At 17.9% G+C, this 15985-nt stretch overlaps 1 protein-coding gene across 1 annotated transcript; it reads left to right on the top strand.

Annotated features, from left to right (window-relative positions):
• The first annotated feature begins 1475 nt into the window (after positions 1-1475).
• Positions 1476-15595, top strand: LOC128964703 (uncharacterized). The gene is made up of 6 exons (XM_054311339.1): positions 1476-1528; positions 2351-2413; positions 9359-9627; positions 10423-10587; positions 11609-11836; positions 15321-15595. The coding sequence occupies exons 3-6, from the start codon at positions 9444-9446 to the stop codon at positions 15593-15595; spliced, it is 852 nt and encodes a 283-aa protein (XP_054167314.1). The 5' UTR covers positions 1476-1528; positions 2351-2413; positions 9359-9443.
• The last annotated feature ends 390 nt before the right edge of the window (positions 15596-15985 follow it).

The raw sequence follows: 15985 nt of genomic DNA, 5'->3' as shown, positions 1-15985 counted from the left end.
ATTATTATATACTAAAAGTACATATTGTTTAATGAGTTATTAATTATAAAAAACTCAAATAACTAGTAATTAGTAATGGCATTTGCAATATACCTGCACCGGGAGAACTTTCAACCGGAGAAACCACTAATATTGGACCACAACGTGACGGCTGACCCTAACGTTAGATTTACTTTTGTTGATTTTGTGCCTTCAGTTATCAAAAGGTCGGGAACTGTTATACCTCAGTGTGAGGTTCAATACCATTCATTCAGGTTTGCATTTAAATGTTGTTTTTTTTTATTAATATTGTTTTATTTTATGTTTTTTTGTGTGTGTGTATATCACGTCTAATATTCATATTGAGTATAACAATAATTAGACTACAAAAATAAATATTTTATGTAATTTCAATATGATTATATACAGTATATATATATATATATATATATATATATATATATATATATATAATTTTATACATAAGATGATTAGCATTTAGAAAACTAATATCAAATAACTGACACAACTTATGTTAAACAGTTTAATATAAAGTAGAATATCGTATAATTTTATCAAAATTATCTGATACAGTGCTCTATAATAAAACACTTTTTTAATGTTATGTTTTTATTTTGTTGTGCCATTTTTTTTGGGTAAACTATTGTTGTTTTTTTACTGTATATATAGACAAATATATGTATTTGTTAATTAACTGAAAGAAATAACAATAAATTAATTTTTTATACATAAAACACATTATTTTTATATACAATACACTCATTCTGTTATATTCTGTATTAATATTATATTGCAATCTCTCTCTCCAAACATTATGAGAGAAAAGACTTTTTTATATATATTTTAGTCGCTAAGCAACTATTACTTCAATAGTTTTAGTGGTAATACTTTTTTAGGTGTTTTGTTTTAAATAAAACTAACAAAATTGTAAACTATTATAATTATACTTTAATACACTCTCTTTCTCTCTCTTTGTGAGGTAATTAAAAAGTTTACATATTTTTAATTAATTATATAAAATAATGCATAAATAATAAATAGTGTATAAACATGAGTATTTGATAATAACATAAAAACTTTTATTATAAAACAATATTATTAATTAAACTATTATATCTAATAAATCATATTTGAATATAATAATAAATTGATAAAAATAAAATATTATATCAGAGTCTAAACACAAACTATCTTAAAAATTTTACCTTACATAAAACATAAAAAATATCATAATTTAAAATTGTATGCTAATTATTGTGATAATAGATATGATAATACATTTTTAAATATATATATATATATATATATTTTATATTAAATTTTTTTCTTAAATTAAAATTATTAGTACAATGATTGATACGGCAAATGAATGGCTTCAGCGTAACTCCGACTGGCGAGTGGTTAACTGCGAAACAGTTATGTTATTATATAAATACAATGACCAACAAAATTGCAATGAATTGCGACCAAATGATTGCTGTTTTTATATCTATGGCTCCGAAAAAAACAATGTATTAAAAGCTTTACGGTAATTGAGTTTAATTAAAATCTTAGTTTTTTTTGTTTCATTAATAGTACATTACATTTTGATAACTATAATAATAATAATAGTTATTTTTAGTTGTGTTTTTTATGTCCATTACATCATATATAACTTATTGAGTATACTATTATTATAATTATTATTGTTATGATATTATTATTATTATTATAACTACAGTATATTAAACATAAGTATTATTTTTAGAAATCAATGACTAGAAGATTCTAATGAAATAATTATTTTGGATAAAAAAAATTTATTATTAAATATTTGATTTAAATATAAATAATAAAAATATAAATAACATTCAGATTAATTGTGCATAATATTTAGTATAATTAATATTTTTGTTGTTATTATTATTATTTTCTATAATTATGATAATTAGTTATCCAACTATTTACAGTATTTGACTTTATTTGCATTGTATGTCTTTAATCTATTAGTGACAAACATCTAAATGTTATTTAAATATATCAATAAAATTTATTTAATATATAATTAGTAAAGATTTATAATATTATATATATATATATACTTGAAAAATTTGAGATTTTAAAGCATCTACAGTATAAAAGTTATATAATACAATATGTTTATTGTTTTAACTAAATATAACTATAAAATGTATAAAATATATTAAACAGGAATATCTTTTTTTCATTTGTAACTTTTTTTTACTACATAACTAAAGTAATGCAAAGTTATATAAAATAACTTTCAATAAATATATTTTTAAAAATATTATATTATTTTTATTATTATTATTAATTATATATAAAATAAAGATTTAATTAAATTTAACAGAATATGGATTAAGAGACAAGAAAACTGTGGCAAAAATGAGACCAATGTATGTCAAGTATTGAGGTTTGTATACAAAAAAATATTATAATTTTTATTTGCAATTTTAAAAACAATATTTATAAACACTTACGGATTAACAAATATTGTAGTATTATATAATATTAGTATATGTTTTGAAATTTCAAAAAGATAATAATAATAATTGCAATTTGAAATTTATAGCTCATATTTTAAAAATATTTTTTAATATTTTAGCAAAAATAATGTTGTAATTTAACTCTTATATCACTTCTTAATTACTGTTATTAATAATACACATTATTTTATGTACAATAGTTTGTATTGTAGTCTAAACAATGGCATAATATATAATTATTTTATAAGATTATAAAACAAACTTTAATTTAATTATTATGTTTTATAGTTTATGTATTTTCTTATCTTATAAATAATAAACACTGAAAAATATAATATCATTTAGTATTATTATATAAATTCAATTGCTATTTAATTTAATGATTATTTTTTCTAAATAAATAGAAATTAGTTATTATATTTGTCTTATAGTTTATTTCTATTGTGTTTTATTATTTCTATATTATACAAAATAAATAAATAAATATAATAATAGTAATCGTAATTTAAAAATATACAATATATTATTAACTACATTACAGTAATCTTACTTTAGATTAAATATATTAATGATTAGCAATTATTCAGAATTTATTAATTAAATAATGATTTTTTGTTAATTAATTATATAATTCGTTAAATATATATATATATATTTTGTTTTTATACAAACATTAATAGCTATGATATTTACTGTAATTTCACATTTTATATTACTAATAAATGTTCAAATGTTTTAACATAATAATGTTTACAATCATTATTGATGTTGATTTCAAGCGCAATGTTGATATAATTACACTAATTTTGTTTGACATATAAATCTAAGGCACAAAATGTGTCTAAATAAATATTTGTAAATTTTATTTGAATATATTGATAAATTGCAAACATTAATTTTATTACTTTTTTAAATGAAAAAAATGATAATTCAAATTGAATTCAAGTTTATTACTTAAAATTTCAAATTAAAAAATATTGTTCACAGCTTTTATAGTAGATTTTTATATTTAATCAATAAATACTATTTATAACAATATAATTATTATATTATTGTAAATCTTAATTCAATAGTCACATAAAAAATAGTATAGAATATGTTTTTTTATTTTATAAAAATTATGTCTACTATTTTACAGTAAATTTTAGGATTTTTATGTCTCAATAATGTCACATAAACTACACAAATATTTATTATTGACTTTAATGAAACTTTTTCCCACTGTTTCAATGGGATCTCGAAAGTAAAATAACATTAAATTTCTAGTAAATGACTATACGTTTCGCATCTGAGGTATGAGACAACACACATACAGTATTATACGGTTTATACGGTTTATACTATATATATATAATAAATACAAACACAATGTATAATACAGTACTTTATATAGCAATTCAATGTTGAGTTTGTATGTGAATTGACTGATAGAAACCCCTATAGTATATAAGTCTATGATTCTGTCAATAAATACTTCATTGATTTAAAATGTTATCTTTATTTTTGGGTTTTTTTAAAATGCAACTGTGCTTTTTCTATTTCTTTATAATAAACTATTAAATATATATAATTAAATTTTTATTATTTTTAATTTGGTAAAAAATAATTTTTATTTTTACTTAATTAAGAAATCAATATTTTTAGTGATTAAGTTACACCTAATACACAAACACTTGAAATATTTAATTATATAAAAAAAATAAATATATATATATATATATATAATTTTATATATAAAGGATTGCTTTCATTAGCTATGATTATTATTATGATAATTTAATTTCCAGTTATTTATTTTTTGTCAAATTAATTTATTATTACTTAACATTAGTCTACGATATTTATATATTTTTTAATTTCATAAGTAATTTTTTATTTTTTTATACGATAATATATTTAAATTAAAACAAGAATTATTAAATTTGTTTTATTATTATTAAATATAACATACGTTAATGTAATATAATTAAGAATTAATGTTTTAACAAATTAACGACAAATACTATATTAATATATAATTTATATGAAATACTGTATATTACACATGAATTGCATGACTACTCGTTATTATTAGTTATTATAGATTAGTAGTCATGTAGTCGTCAAACTTACTATTTATTAAAGTGAGTCGGGTTTATAAAAATTAATATTGAAATATCTTTACTAAGCTTTGAATGACACTATCATTGCATAGATGTCTACAAAAATATTTGAATCCATCAAATGTGTACTAAATTCTTAATATAGAGATTTTTTTGCAAAAATATGATTACTTTTTTAGTGAATGAAAGAGAGACCTAAAGTATGAAATATATGATATATATATAATACGAAATGGTTTAAACATAGTTGTGATCATACGATGACATTTAAAAAGAGTAAATACTTTGTATATACTCAATGATTTACAGTATAAATATACTGTATATACAGTATATCCACTTTAATACTGTAGATAGAGTTCATCAATATTGTCAATAATTTACTAAATATTACTTTAATTTGTATTTTTCTACAATAAAATTGAATAAATGTACTGATTTGGTCTAATTTGCTTATATTTGTTAATGTAATGTTTAGCATTATTAATACAGCTTGTGTAACTAGTGTTAAAAAATTGTAGTTTATGATTATTATAATTTTTGATACCTTTAAATATTATAGTATAATATTATATAAAATTAATACTTATTAAATAATTATGATAAATAATTGTTGTTTATCATAATAATTTTTAGCAATATAATTTATTAATTCATTTTTATTTATATAATAAATTTTAGTGAATACATTCAATATATATATGCTTTCTAAAAGGCAATAAAACGGCATAAATAGGTAACACTTTATTACTGTATATCTCTTATATTGCTTTTCACTGTATATCTATAGTATATCTATGATAAGCAACTTTACACTAAATTTATTTAAAATAAGTTATGTTTCTCCAGTAGTATTTAAATTAAAATTTTCATAAATATTATTAATATTTTATAATATGCAAATATTATATAAATAAAACTAGTTAAATGTATATAAAAAAGCATACGCTAAAATGTATTAAAATTTAAATTAGTTATTTTAAAAAACTTATATAAATAACATCAATTGAAATAAATTATCTTTTACTAGTAATATATTATAATATTTCAAATAAAAATTATCATATTTAATAAAATTTATTAATTATCATAAACTAATCTAATTTAATTAGTTTTATTGGTTTTATGTTACTTTTTATATCTAAATATTTTTTTAAATATAGTAATTGATTGTTATAGATTTGACTCAAAATAAAATAATTTAATTTAAATATTTTTATAATTTAACAAATGAATTTTTTAGCAATAATTTTTTTATCTTCAATATATTTTGAATTTCAATAAAAATTTAACACTATGTTTATTTTGATATAAAAAATATAATAATAAATATAAGCAATTTTTTATAAGAATATATTAAATTTCATCAATAATGTACAATATATTGCATATATAGAAATCTAATAAAATTTTTCAAAATTATAATATATTTAATAATATTACGGTAAGCATTTACATTAAAATACTAAACAAATATTTTTATTGAAAAATATACGATAATCTACTTAAAGTTAAACAAGATATTTTCAAACTTTATATTATAATATTGATTTATATTTTATTTAAAAAAATTAAAACTAAATATAAATATAAAGTTTATTTAGTTATTATTTTTTATATAAACTATGTGTGAATTAATAAAATTTTTTAATTTATACATATCTGTCGTCTTATTGTTGAAATTTAAAGTAAATTTAAAAAAAATAATATTTCATACGGTATTAATATTTATTGAATATTAATAATTAAATCATGACTTTTGGTACTGAGTGTAAAAAGTTTATAATTTAGTTTTAAAAAATACTAATATTTATTAACTCATTATAAGGAAATAAAAAAAATGTTATGATAATTTTATTAAAAATTTGTTTTACCATAACTAAAAAATTATACAAGATTTTTAATGTATTTTATTAATTTTAAAAATATTAATTTACAATAAGTTCAAAAAATTTGATAATTAAAGTTAAAGATATTTTTTCGTTAAAACAAAACTTATATAAAATGCTTAATTTGATGTTATAATAAAAATGAATGTATTGGTAAATAACTTGAATTATTTATTAATAATAACAGTGTATTTTACAATTTATAATACATTATTATACTTTTAAATCATAAAATATAATATAGTATTTTTTAGTTAAATTTATAATTTAACAATTACAAAATTGTATAATACATATATTAATGTAACGCATATATTAATGACAATAAAAATATTATTTTTTATATTAAATTTAAAGATATTATTTTTTGTTTTTTATTAGTTATTACACTATATATATATATATATATATTAAAAAATTCCGTAAAAATATTAGAAAAAAGTTTTAATTTTATTTCCGTAAATACCTATCAAACGGAACTGTATTTTTTAGTAATAATTTTTGAAAAAAAAGATTGGCGTGTATTTCAATATCAACTTTTTTTCTTATGTTATATACTGTAAAAACTATATATATATATATATATATAAACAGTGTATAAGATATTTATTAATCAGCCAATTGTCTAAATCCCACTTTTCTAAGCCATAGTTTTACGGCGACAATCATTTTTACGGAGATTTTTAATAATCTTTTTTTTACAAAAAATAGTTAACTTTTTATCTTTTTTTGTAAAAATGTCATTTCTATGAGTTTGAGTAATATTTTTTATAAAGAAAAAACTAATAATAAAATGCTTTTAATGTTTTCACAAAAAAAAGTTTAACTAAAAGTTGGTTTTTGTTTGATTTTTCATTTTGGATGGAAAAACACTATCAAAGGTATATACTGTATATATATAAATGAAAATCTCTTTTAAAGATAGGATTTATTAAGCAAATTGATTGTTTGTTTGCAAGTTTTGCAATATATTTTGTATTTTACAAACCATTTATTTTAGTCCCTAATCGTCAATTTTCTTTACAGTAAATTAAGATTAAGAAATAATTAAAAAAAAGTTATAAAATAATTTTCTAAATATTATTTAAGTAATGTTATAAAATTATTTTATTGTGATGTACAGCAATTGATTATTTAAATCAAAACATTAATAATAATATTTTTGTAAATGTTATTAATCTTTATTTAATTTTTATCATTTGTTTTATTACCGGTAATTTTTATGATAATATTTTATTAAAAGACATATTTTGCATAATTACTGTAATTTAATATTAATTTCCAATATAACAAAAACATTATTTATATTTATAATTATTTTAATATTTTATATTGATTTTAGCAATAATTATTTAATTTCTGAATAACAAATACTGTATATGTAAATCACGTAATTTAATTATTAGTTTATTGTTAGTAAATTTTGATGATAATATTGATTATACTGTATAAATATTGATTTAAACAAATTGTGTTTAAAATTAAGTCTATACTAACGATTATACAGTATCTACCTGTATATTATAATAAAAACTATTTTATATAAAAAAAACATAATAATAATTTAATGTTTTTCTATAATATTACTAACTTATAAATCATTGAAACTTTAAAACAAATAAAATTTATTTTATTTCTTTAAATGTAAAAATAAAATACTTTTGAGACATTTAAGCCACGAATTATCATTTATTTCAATAATATTAGACATAAATAATATATATATATACAGTATATAAACAGATTATTATAGCTAAATTGCGTTTATAATATAATTTATTAGCAAATCATGTAATGTTAGTCTTCTATAATTTATAAAACATGATTTATACAAAATCTCATTGTAATCTCAATTTTATTTATTGAAAAATTAAACTTTTGAAATCATTGCCCATTTAAGTGCAAAACTTTTATCAATAAAAAAATTTAAATACAGATATCTTTTAAATATTTACAGATATTTTGCAATTTTGTAAATATATATATATATATATAAATAAATAAAAAGTAATACTTTGGGAAAAAATTGTTAACAAAATATAAATAATTTAATGGGGATTTGATTTTTATGAAATTTGACATTTGTTTTGGTCACACGTCTAGACACAAACTGTGTAGACATAAACTATTGATTGCATATATTTTTTTTATAAATTTTAAATTATTAAAATTTTTACTACTGTAGTATAATTTTTAAATTTTTGAACAAATCTTATTAAAATAAACTGAGAATATAAATATTTTTATATAGTATTTATTTTATTAATAATAATATATATATTTAAAAAATCTAAAATAACTTTTTTATAGTATAAAAAATAAAATAATGATAAAAGTTTTGTTACACTATAACAAAAATATAGTATTTTACAATACATTATATATATAACAACAAAAATAATTGACAATATTTAACTCAAACTGTTATAAAGTAATTTTTTTAGTGATTTTTACCGAAACAACAAAAATGCTATTTTTGTTTCAATCAATGATATGGATCATTGTTTCAGTCAATTTACTCGAGTGAAAATAGAAAGAGAAAAAATACTATAATTTTAATTATTATTTTTAATGATTTGATTTATTATTTAACATACAATTTGGGTTAAATAACTTAAGATTAACCGCAAGTTATCATACGATACATTAGAAATCCAAATACAATTAAGTTATAGACAATGTTTTATTTATAATTATTATAATAATCACTCATACCGTATATAAAATAAATAAGGGTTTATTGAGAAAAAAATTATTAATAAAATAAATCAAATGAATTTATATAGAGAGTCAAATATATATATAAAAAGATAAAATGATATCTTAAACTTAATTAAATTTGATAATATTATGTTATTTTTATGTTATACTATTCAAACAGTTATATAGATTTGATACCTGAAAACAAAGATGAAAGCGATTTTTCTGGTAAATCGTTTGAAATATTGGATGATGTGATAAACCGTATGAACGATACGATTAGATCGGGAGGACTGGAGGGCAAAATCATAACAATTGAGTGCTTATCATATGATGCGACCAATGATTGGAAAATAGACACAGAAGTGTCCCTTTCGTCTCTTTCTAACAAAAATGTATTTATTGTTAGAGTTTTCTATGAAATGGGTTTGCCTTCAAATGAAGAAATCGGTGAGACATCACATTTGCTATGAATTTACTATTATTTTGTTGTTGTTGTAGTAAAAGTAATATTATGTGTTAACAATAGATTTTTCTTATCAATTTTATTGTGTATTTTTCAAAAGCAAATCAATTATATTTATATATTTATTTTTTAAACAATATTTTATAATACGTACATTATTTACGATATATTATACATAGAGTAATATTTATAATAATAATATTCATATAATATACAAAATAATATAATATTAATAACATTCATATTTTTAATATTGTTTGACACGAATTTATATATATATATATATATATATATATATATATATATAATATATATAAAGTAATATATCAATAGTTAAAGTCAGCAAATGATTAATGATAGAAAAAAGATTTTGATTATTAAATCAAATAAAATTCCAATATATTAGTGTGCGATACACAGTATATTACACACTAATACTAATACTAATAATAATAAAAATAATATCATATAAAATTCTACTATTACTACTACTACTACTTCAACACAAAAAAAATAATATAAAAATAATTTCTATACAAATATATAATATACTGACTAATATTTATTGTGCACTGAATAATAGCAATACATTTATAACAACAATAAGAATATTATTGTCTGTTTGTTATTTGTTTTGTTTTTTTTTTTAATGACACAAAGTTTGCATTTTTTCCCTTCATATTCAATAGCTTTATATGTCATATATTTATTGTAATATATATTTATTATTATTGTTATTATTATTATTATTATTATTATTATTATTATTATTTGTAAAGGCATTGTTGACTTTGCGCCACAATTGATATCGAGGGGGACTTTCTTTAAGAGACCAAAGTATGAAACCTTTGATAAAGTGATTGAGAGAGCCTTTGGTTGGCTTTCAGAAAATCCGGACATTAATTTCCGTAACGCACAGTCCATTGATATCAAAATGAAATCTCGTATGTATTGACACATATTTTTTATATTATAAATATATTTATAAATATATATATATATATATATATATATAAATACTGTATGTCATTGATTCATTCATGTAAATTAATAGTTTTACTCTACTATTTTAAATTAAATAACTCTATTATACTGTATAATATAGAGTCAAATAATAAATGTTTGCTTTTATTAATTCTAGATAATTTTCAGTATTTTTATAAAGTTATTTTAATAATTGCACTTAAAATTTAAGCTAATAATTTATTAATTAAAAAATATTTGTAATTATCTTAGACTAAACTTTATTTATAAGTTTCCAATATAGACATAAAAAACTTATTTATATAATGCTAATAATAATATTGCAACTAATACTGTATTTATTACTATTATAAATAATATTTATAAAAAATTGCTAACAGATTGCGATTTTGTTAATTAGGAATTTGATTTGAAAATGTTTGTCAAAAACTGGACAATAATTCTATACTGTATTTATGTTAACGAAGACAAAGTCGTAATCAATTGTAAATCCTTTGAGATTTAAAAAAAAAAGATTAAACACATAGTCATAGTATACATCAATCAGTTGTATCATAATTACAGTCTAATTAGTGTATATTTTATTTTTTATTTCTAGATTTTTGTATTAAATACAGTATATTTGTGTTTTTATTATTTATTTTAGTTTATGTTTTGTTTTGGCTGAATGTAACTTATATTCTAATTAAAATATATCTTAAATTTCTATTTAGAAAAGCATTAATATGAAAAAAAAGATTAAATTTAATTAAAATAATCGTAATATATATATAATATCAATATAATTATGTTTAAAATTAATTTTACGATTTACTTTACTAATAATCAGAATTTATATATAAAGAAAATAAAAATATGAGTTAATAGACTATTATATAAGTTAATACTACAATATAAAAAATAAATGAAATGATGTATTACTTTTGATATTATTAATACTTATATTTTAGATATTTATTTATTTATTTTGTTGCAAACTAGTAAGTCAACACAAAACACATCTAATGGCGTTTACAGAGCACGGGGATTACATTAGGATATTCCGTGTGACATATACTAAGCCTGTAGAGGCAGCCCAGGGAGCCATCGGACGCACAGTACTGTCTTCACCCATCTATTTATCGACTAAAATATTCTTGCCTTACAAGAAAAGTGACACCATTTCTGACATTAAACAAAGGCTTTCCGATTGGGTTAACCAATATTTAGGTAATTACTTGCACTTTATATTTACTTTAGATATAATCATATGTTTATATTATTAATCTGTATATATATATATAATATGTTAGACTAATAACATAACAATAAAGGTTAGTTTGTATTTACCAAATACTGGTACTATAGATATGTCTATAGATTCATATTTGAAGAGCACCTGCACTTCACTTTAATGTATTGTCAAATCATATCATATATATAAATATTGTGTATATTATGTACTGCAGATGTTTTAATAAATATGTTTTTTTAAATTATTTTTTTTATTATGCATTTTAAGTATCATACAATTTGATTAAATTTACAAGTTTTTAATTTATTTATGAATTTAAATTCCCCACAAATTTTAATAATAATTAGATTGTACTGTATATGTAAACAGTGTTATCATTTTTGTTGTTAATGCAATTGATGCTATACTGTTGTGAATCTTATTTTTAAAATAAAATATTATTTAAATTATTTATCATAATATATATATATGCTGTACATTGAAAATAATGTACTTATATTGACAATATTTACTGAATTTAAATTATTATTATTATGAATAATTTTGACTAATTGTTAATTTATAAAGTAAATAAAAGTTTTCAGTTCCTAAATAATAATAATAAATTGATAACATTTTTGAGCAATAGAATTTTTATATTTAAATTAGATATAACAAAATCTTGTTTAATGTAATATAAAACTAACTTAATATATTGTATTATATGATAATATAAAACTTTTTTTTTTAAATGATTTGATCTATTCATCACAACTCAAAAAAATATTTTGTCAAAAAAACTTTTAAATATAAAATAATTATATCAATAGTATTCATATTTTAGAAAAATGATTCTTTTATTTTCGTTTACATTCATATTTATAAAACTGTATACTAAGTATACTTTAGTTTATATATATTACTGTATATTACTTGTGTTAGCAAAAAATTTAAACAAATATTAATATACAAAAAAAATTCTAATAGTTTTCTATACTTTAGAAAAACGCTTATTCAAAGTATTTTAATCAAACATTTAAATAGTGCAGAAAATATGAATCTTTTTATTCATATATATATATAACATAGTTATAACTTATATATATAACATTATACAACTCTTTAACATTTTTATGTTTATTTTATATTATTGTGAGCTTTTTAAATGGATAACTATTCAAAGTTTATATATAATTTAATTAACTGTTGTTGAAATTTTTATCATAGCTAAAACTATAAACAATTAACTAAAATAAGTATAAATAAAATTAATAAATATTGTGATTTTTTTCAATAACTATATGTTTATTTTTCCACAAGAATTAATATTTTTATAAATTTATTTGTTTAGTAGAATTTATATTTTATTCGTCATAGAAATTAATAAAATTATATTAAATATATGAACTGTTTTATAAAGTAATGTAAATCTTTATAATGTTTATAATGAAAAACAGATTAATATTTTTGAAACATTTTTATTAGTTTAATATTAAATCGTTTTACTATAATTACTAAAATTATAATTCAATAAATCTGGTATTTTTATTAGTAAAGAGAAAAAAAAGTAATAAATGTTCTAAAAGTACTCTACAATAAAGTTATACCGTATTTATGAGATGATTCGCATCAATAAATTCAATCATAAATTTGTTTTCATTTTTATCTATGAATTTCGTGAATTTTTAGGACTTACATGATATATAAATATATATTAATATTTATTAAATATAACTACATTTATCTTATTAGATGCCCTTTACTTTTTTTTTACTCCACAATATGTTATCAACTCAAATGGTTCACACATTTTATTTGTGCATTATTTTTATTTTATTATTATTATTATTATTATTATTATATAAAGTATTTATTAATATAATACTATACAGTATATATATAATGCTAACTTAATATTATATGTTTACAAATCCTATTCTAACAATAAGTATATACTGTATTATCTATTTCTATATTAAAAATTTAGTTTGATATTATTTTACTTTAGTAGTGATATTGTATTAATAAACACAAAAAAAAATATATAGAAAATTTATATACAGTATTAAGTAAATACAAAAATAATGATTGAAAAAAATATATTTATTGAAAGATTTCATTTTTCAAAAAAAGTATTAATTTATTTATCAAATATAATGAATGGCAATTATTTTAGTACTAGTTTAAGTAAAATGAAAATAAAATTTTATTTTTAAAAGTATTTCTAAATCGAAAAATTTTAAATAAAATAATAGACATATTTGTTGCTACTTTAGATTATTTAATTAAACAATATTTTTAAACAATTAAAAATAAATTTTTAACAAATAACATAAATATCTTCAACGCATTTATTAAATTTTTGTGTTTTGCATTTACAAAAATTAATTATTAATGTAATTAATTAAACAATTGTGAATACATTTTTTATATACTGTATACATATTATATTGATTATAACTACAGTAATAAGTTACCAATTAAATATATATATATATATATTTTGAAATGAAATATTTTAAAAAATATATAAATAAAATTATATTTACTGTTATTACTTTGATTGGATCTTATTTTTATTACATTTTAAGACAATATTACAAAATTACTATAAACAATATAAATGTTATATAACAATATAAATAAATATATATATATATTGCCAATACTATGTTGAATCATTAAAATTTTATATTTAATATATATGATAATTATATTTTAAAAAAATGTATTATTTATTTGTTTTATAGTATATTATTAATATTATTTGGCATTCATTGTATGTAATTTATTATGTTTTGTTATATTTAATGTTTGATTTTATGTATACTCTTTTTTTTATTTAAATGTATATCTTATGTTTGTGTTTATTTTTTTGTGTTTTATTGAAAATTGATGACCACCAAAAAAACAAAAATATTTTTATTACTAAAATACCATTTTTTTATTAAGAAATACAGATAAAATAAAATTTATTTCATAGTTTTTATTATCTCATTTTTGGTAATTACTTGATTTCTAAGTTAATTTCTATGGGGAAATTGTTAACAATCGGTATATTATATATACTATGCCATTGAATGGACACAATTGAAATGTAATTTGAAACGAGTAATCTATAAAAACATTCACTTATCTCATAGGAATTTCAATATACACTAACTATTGACTTAAAATTTATCACAAAATTAGTACTTTTATTCACGGATACTGTATTTATATGATAATGGTCATTGTGTCTGTATTTAATCATACAATACATGTATATATGTATATATAAAATATACTGTATATATATATATACAGTATTTGAATTTCAATGTTGTTAATATTGATTAATATTAGTTAACTAACAACGTTTTGATTTAATATATATATAATATTATATATATAAGATTTCAATAGTTTTCTAATTCATTAAATCTTTAAAAATATGATAATTTTTGTATATAATTTGTATTTATGTTTATACTATATTAGCACAAAATTACGAACATTTTACTGGTCAGCGATGGCCGCGGGTGTTGAGCGCCGAAACAGTCGAAGTGTTTGCTAAAGACTTTCGGGACGATAATGTGGTTGAGTTAGAAAAGGCTGCCCTCGACGACACATTTCTGGCCAATCGTTTCGGTAGTAAAAATGCTTATATGTTCTTCTCTTTGCGTATATTTTATCAGACATTTGACCGCACAAAGTGTCCAAAGTCTTCGGACAATAGTATCGATACTATTGACAACAATAATGATCACAACTAAACCATTGAATTTAACTATAAAAATGTTTTGCAAAAAAAAAAGATTTATACAGAAAAAATTGTTATCTATTTAATTGCTAGTAATTATCTATTATTTTATAATTTTTATAAATTATATTTAATTGTATTTATAATTAAAGTGAAATTCAAGTTTTTTTTAAACAAAAATTTAATACAAAATTTAATATTATTGTTTAGATTAGTATATATTTATTAGGGTAATCTACAAAAAAAATAAGTGAAATTAAACCTAAAAACTTAAAAATTATAGTAATTACAAATTAAGTATATATTTGTTATATAAAATAGATAATATCATTTATGTTTATTTTGATATACCAAATATTGTTGTATTTATACAATTTTACAATTAAAAACATTACAGTTAATA

Source organism: Oppia nitens, unplaced genomic scaffold (assembly GCF_028296485.1).
Source record: "Oppia nitens isolate AA-2021 unplaced genomic scaffold, nextdenovo-longstitch-racon4-pilon3 scaffold9_pilon_pilon_pilon, whole genome shotgun sequence".
In the NCBI taxonomy this organism is placed as follows: Eukaryota; Metazoa; Arthropoda; class Arachnida; order Sarcoptiformes; family Oppiidae; genus Oppia; species Oppia nitens.
This window is presented reverse-complemented; position numbering and strand designations above follow the sequence as displayed.

Bases quoted from the DNA above. Each gene is read 5' to 3' on its own strand.
- LOC128964703 (XM_054311339.1), top strand. From the start codon at position 9,444: ATGAACGATACGATTAGATCGGGAGGACTGGAGGGCAAAATCATAACA. The intron at 9,628-10,422 runs GTGAGACATCAC...TTATTTGTAAAG, and splicing joins GCCTTCAAATGAAGAAATCG to GCATTGTTGACTTTGCGCCA. The intron at 11,837-15,320 runs GTAATTACTTGC...ATACTATATTAG, and splicing joins TTGGGTTAACCAATATTTAG to CACAAAATTACGAACATTTT.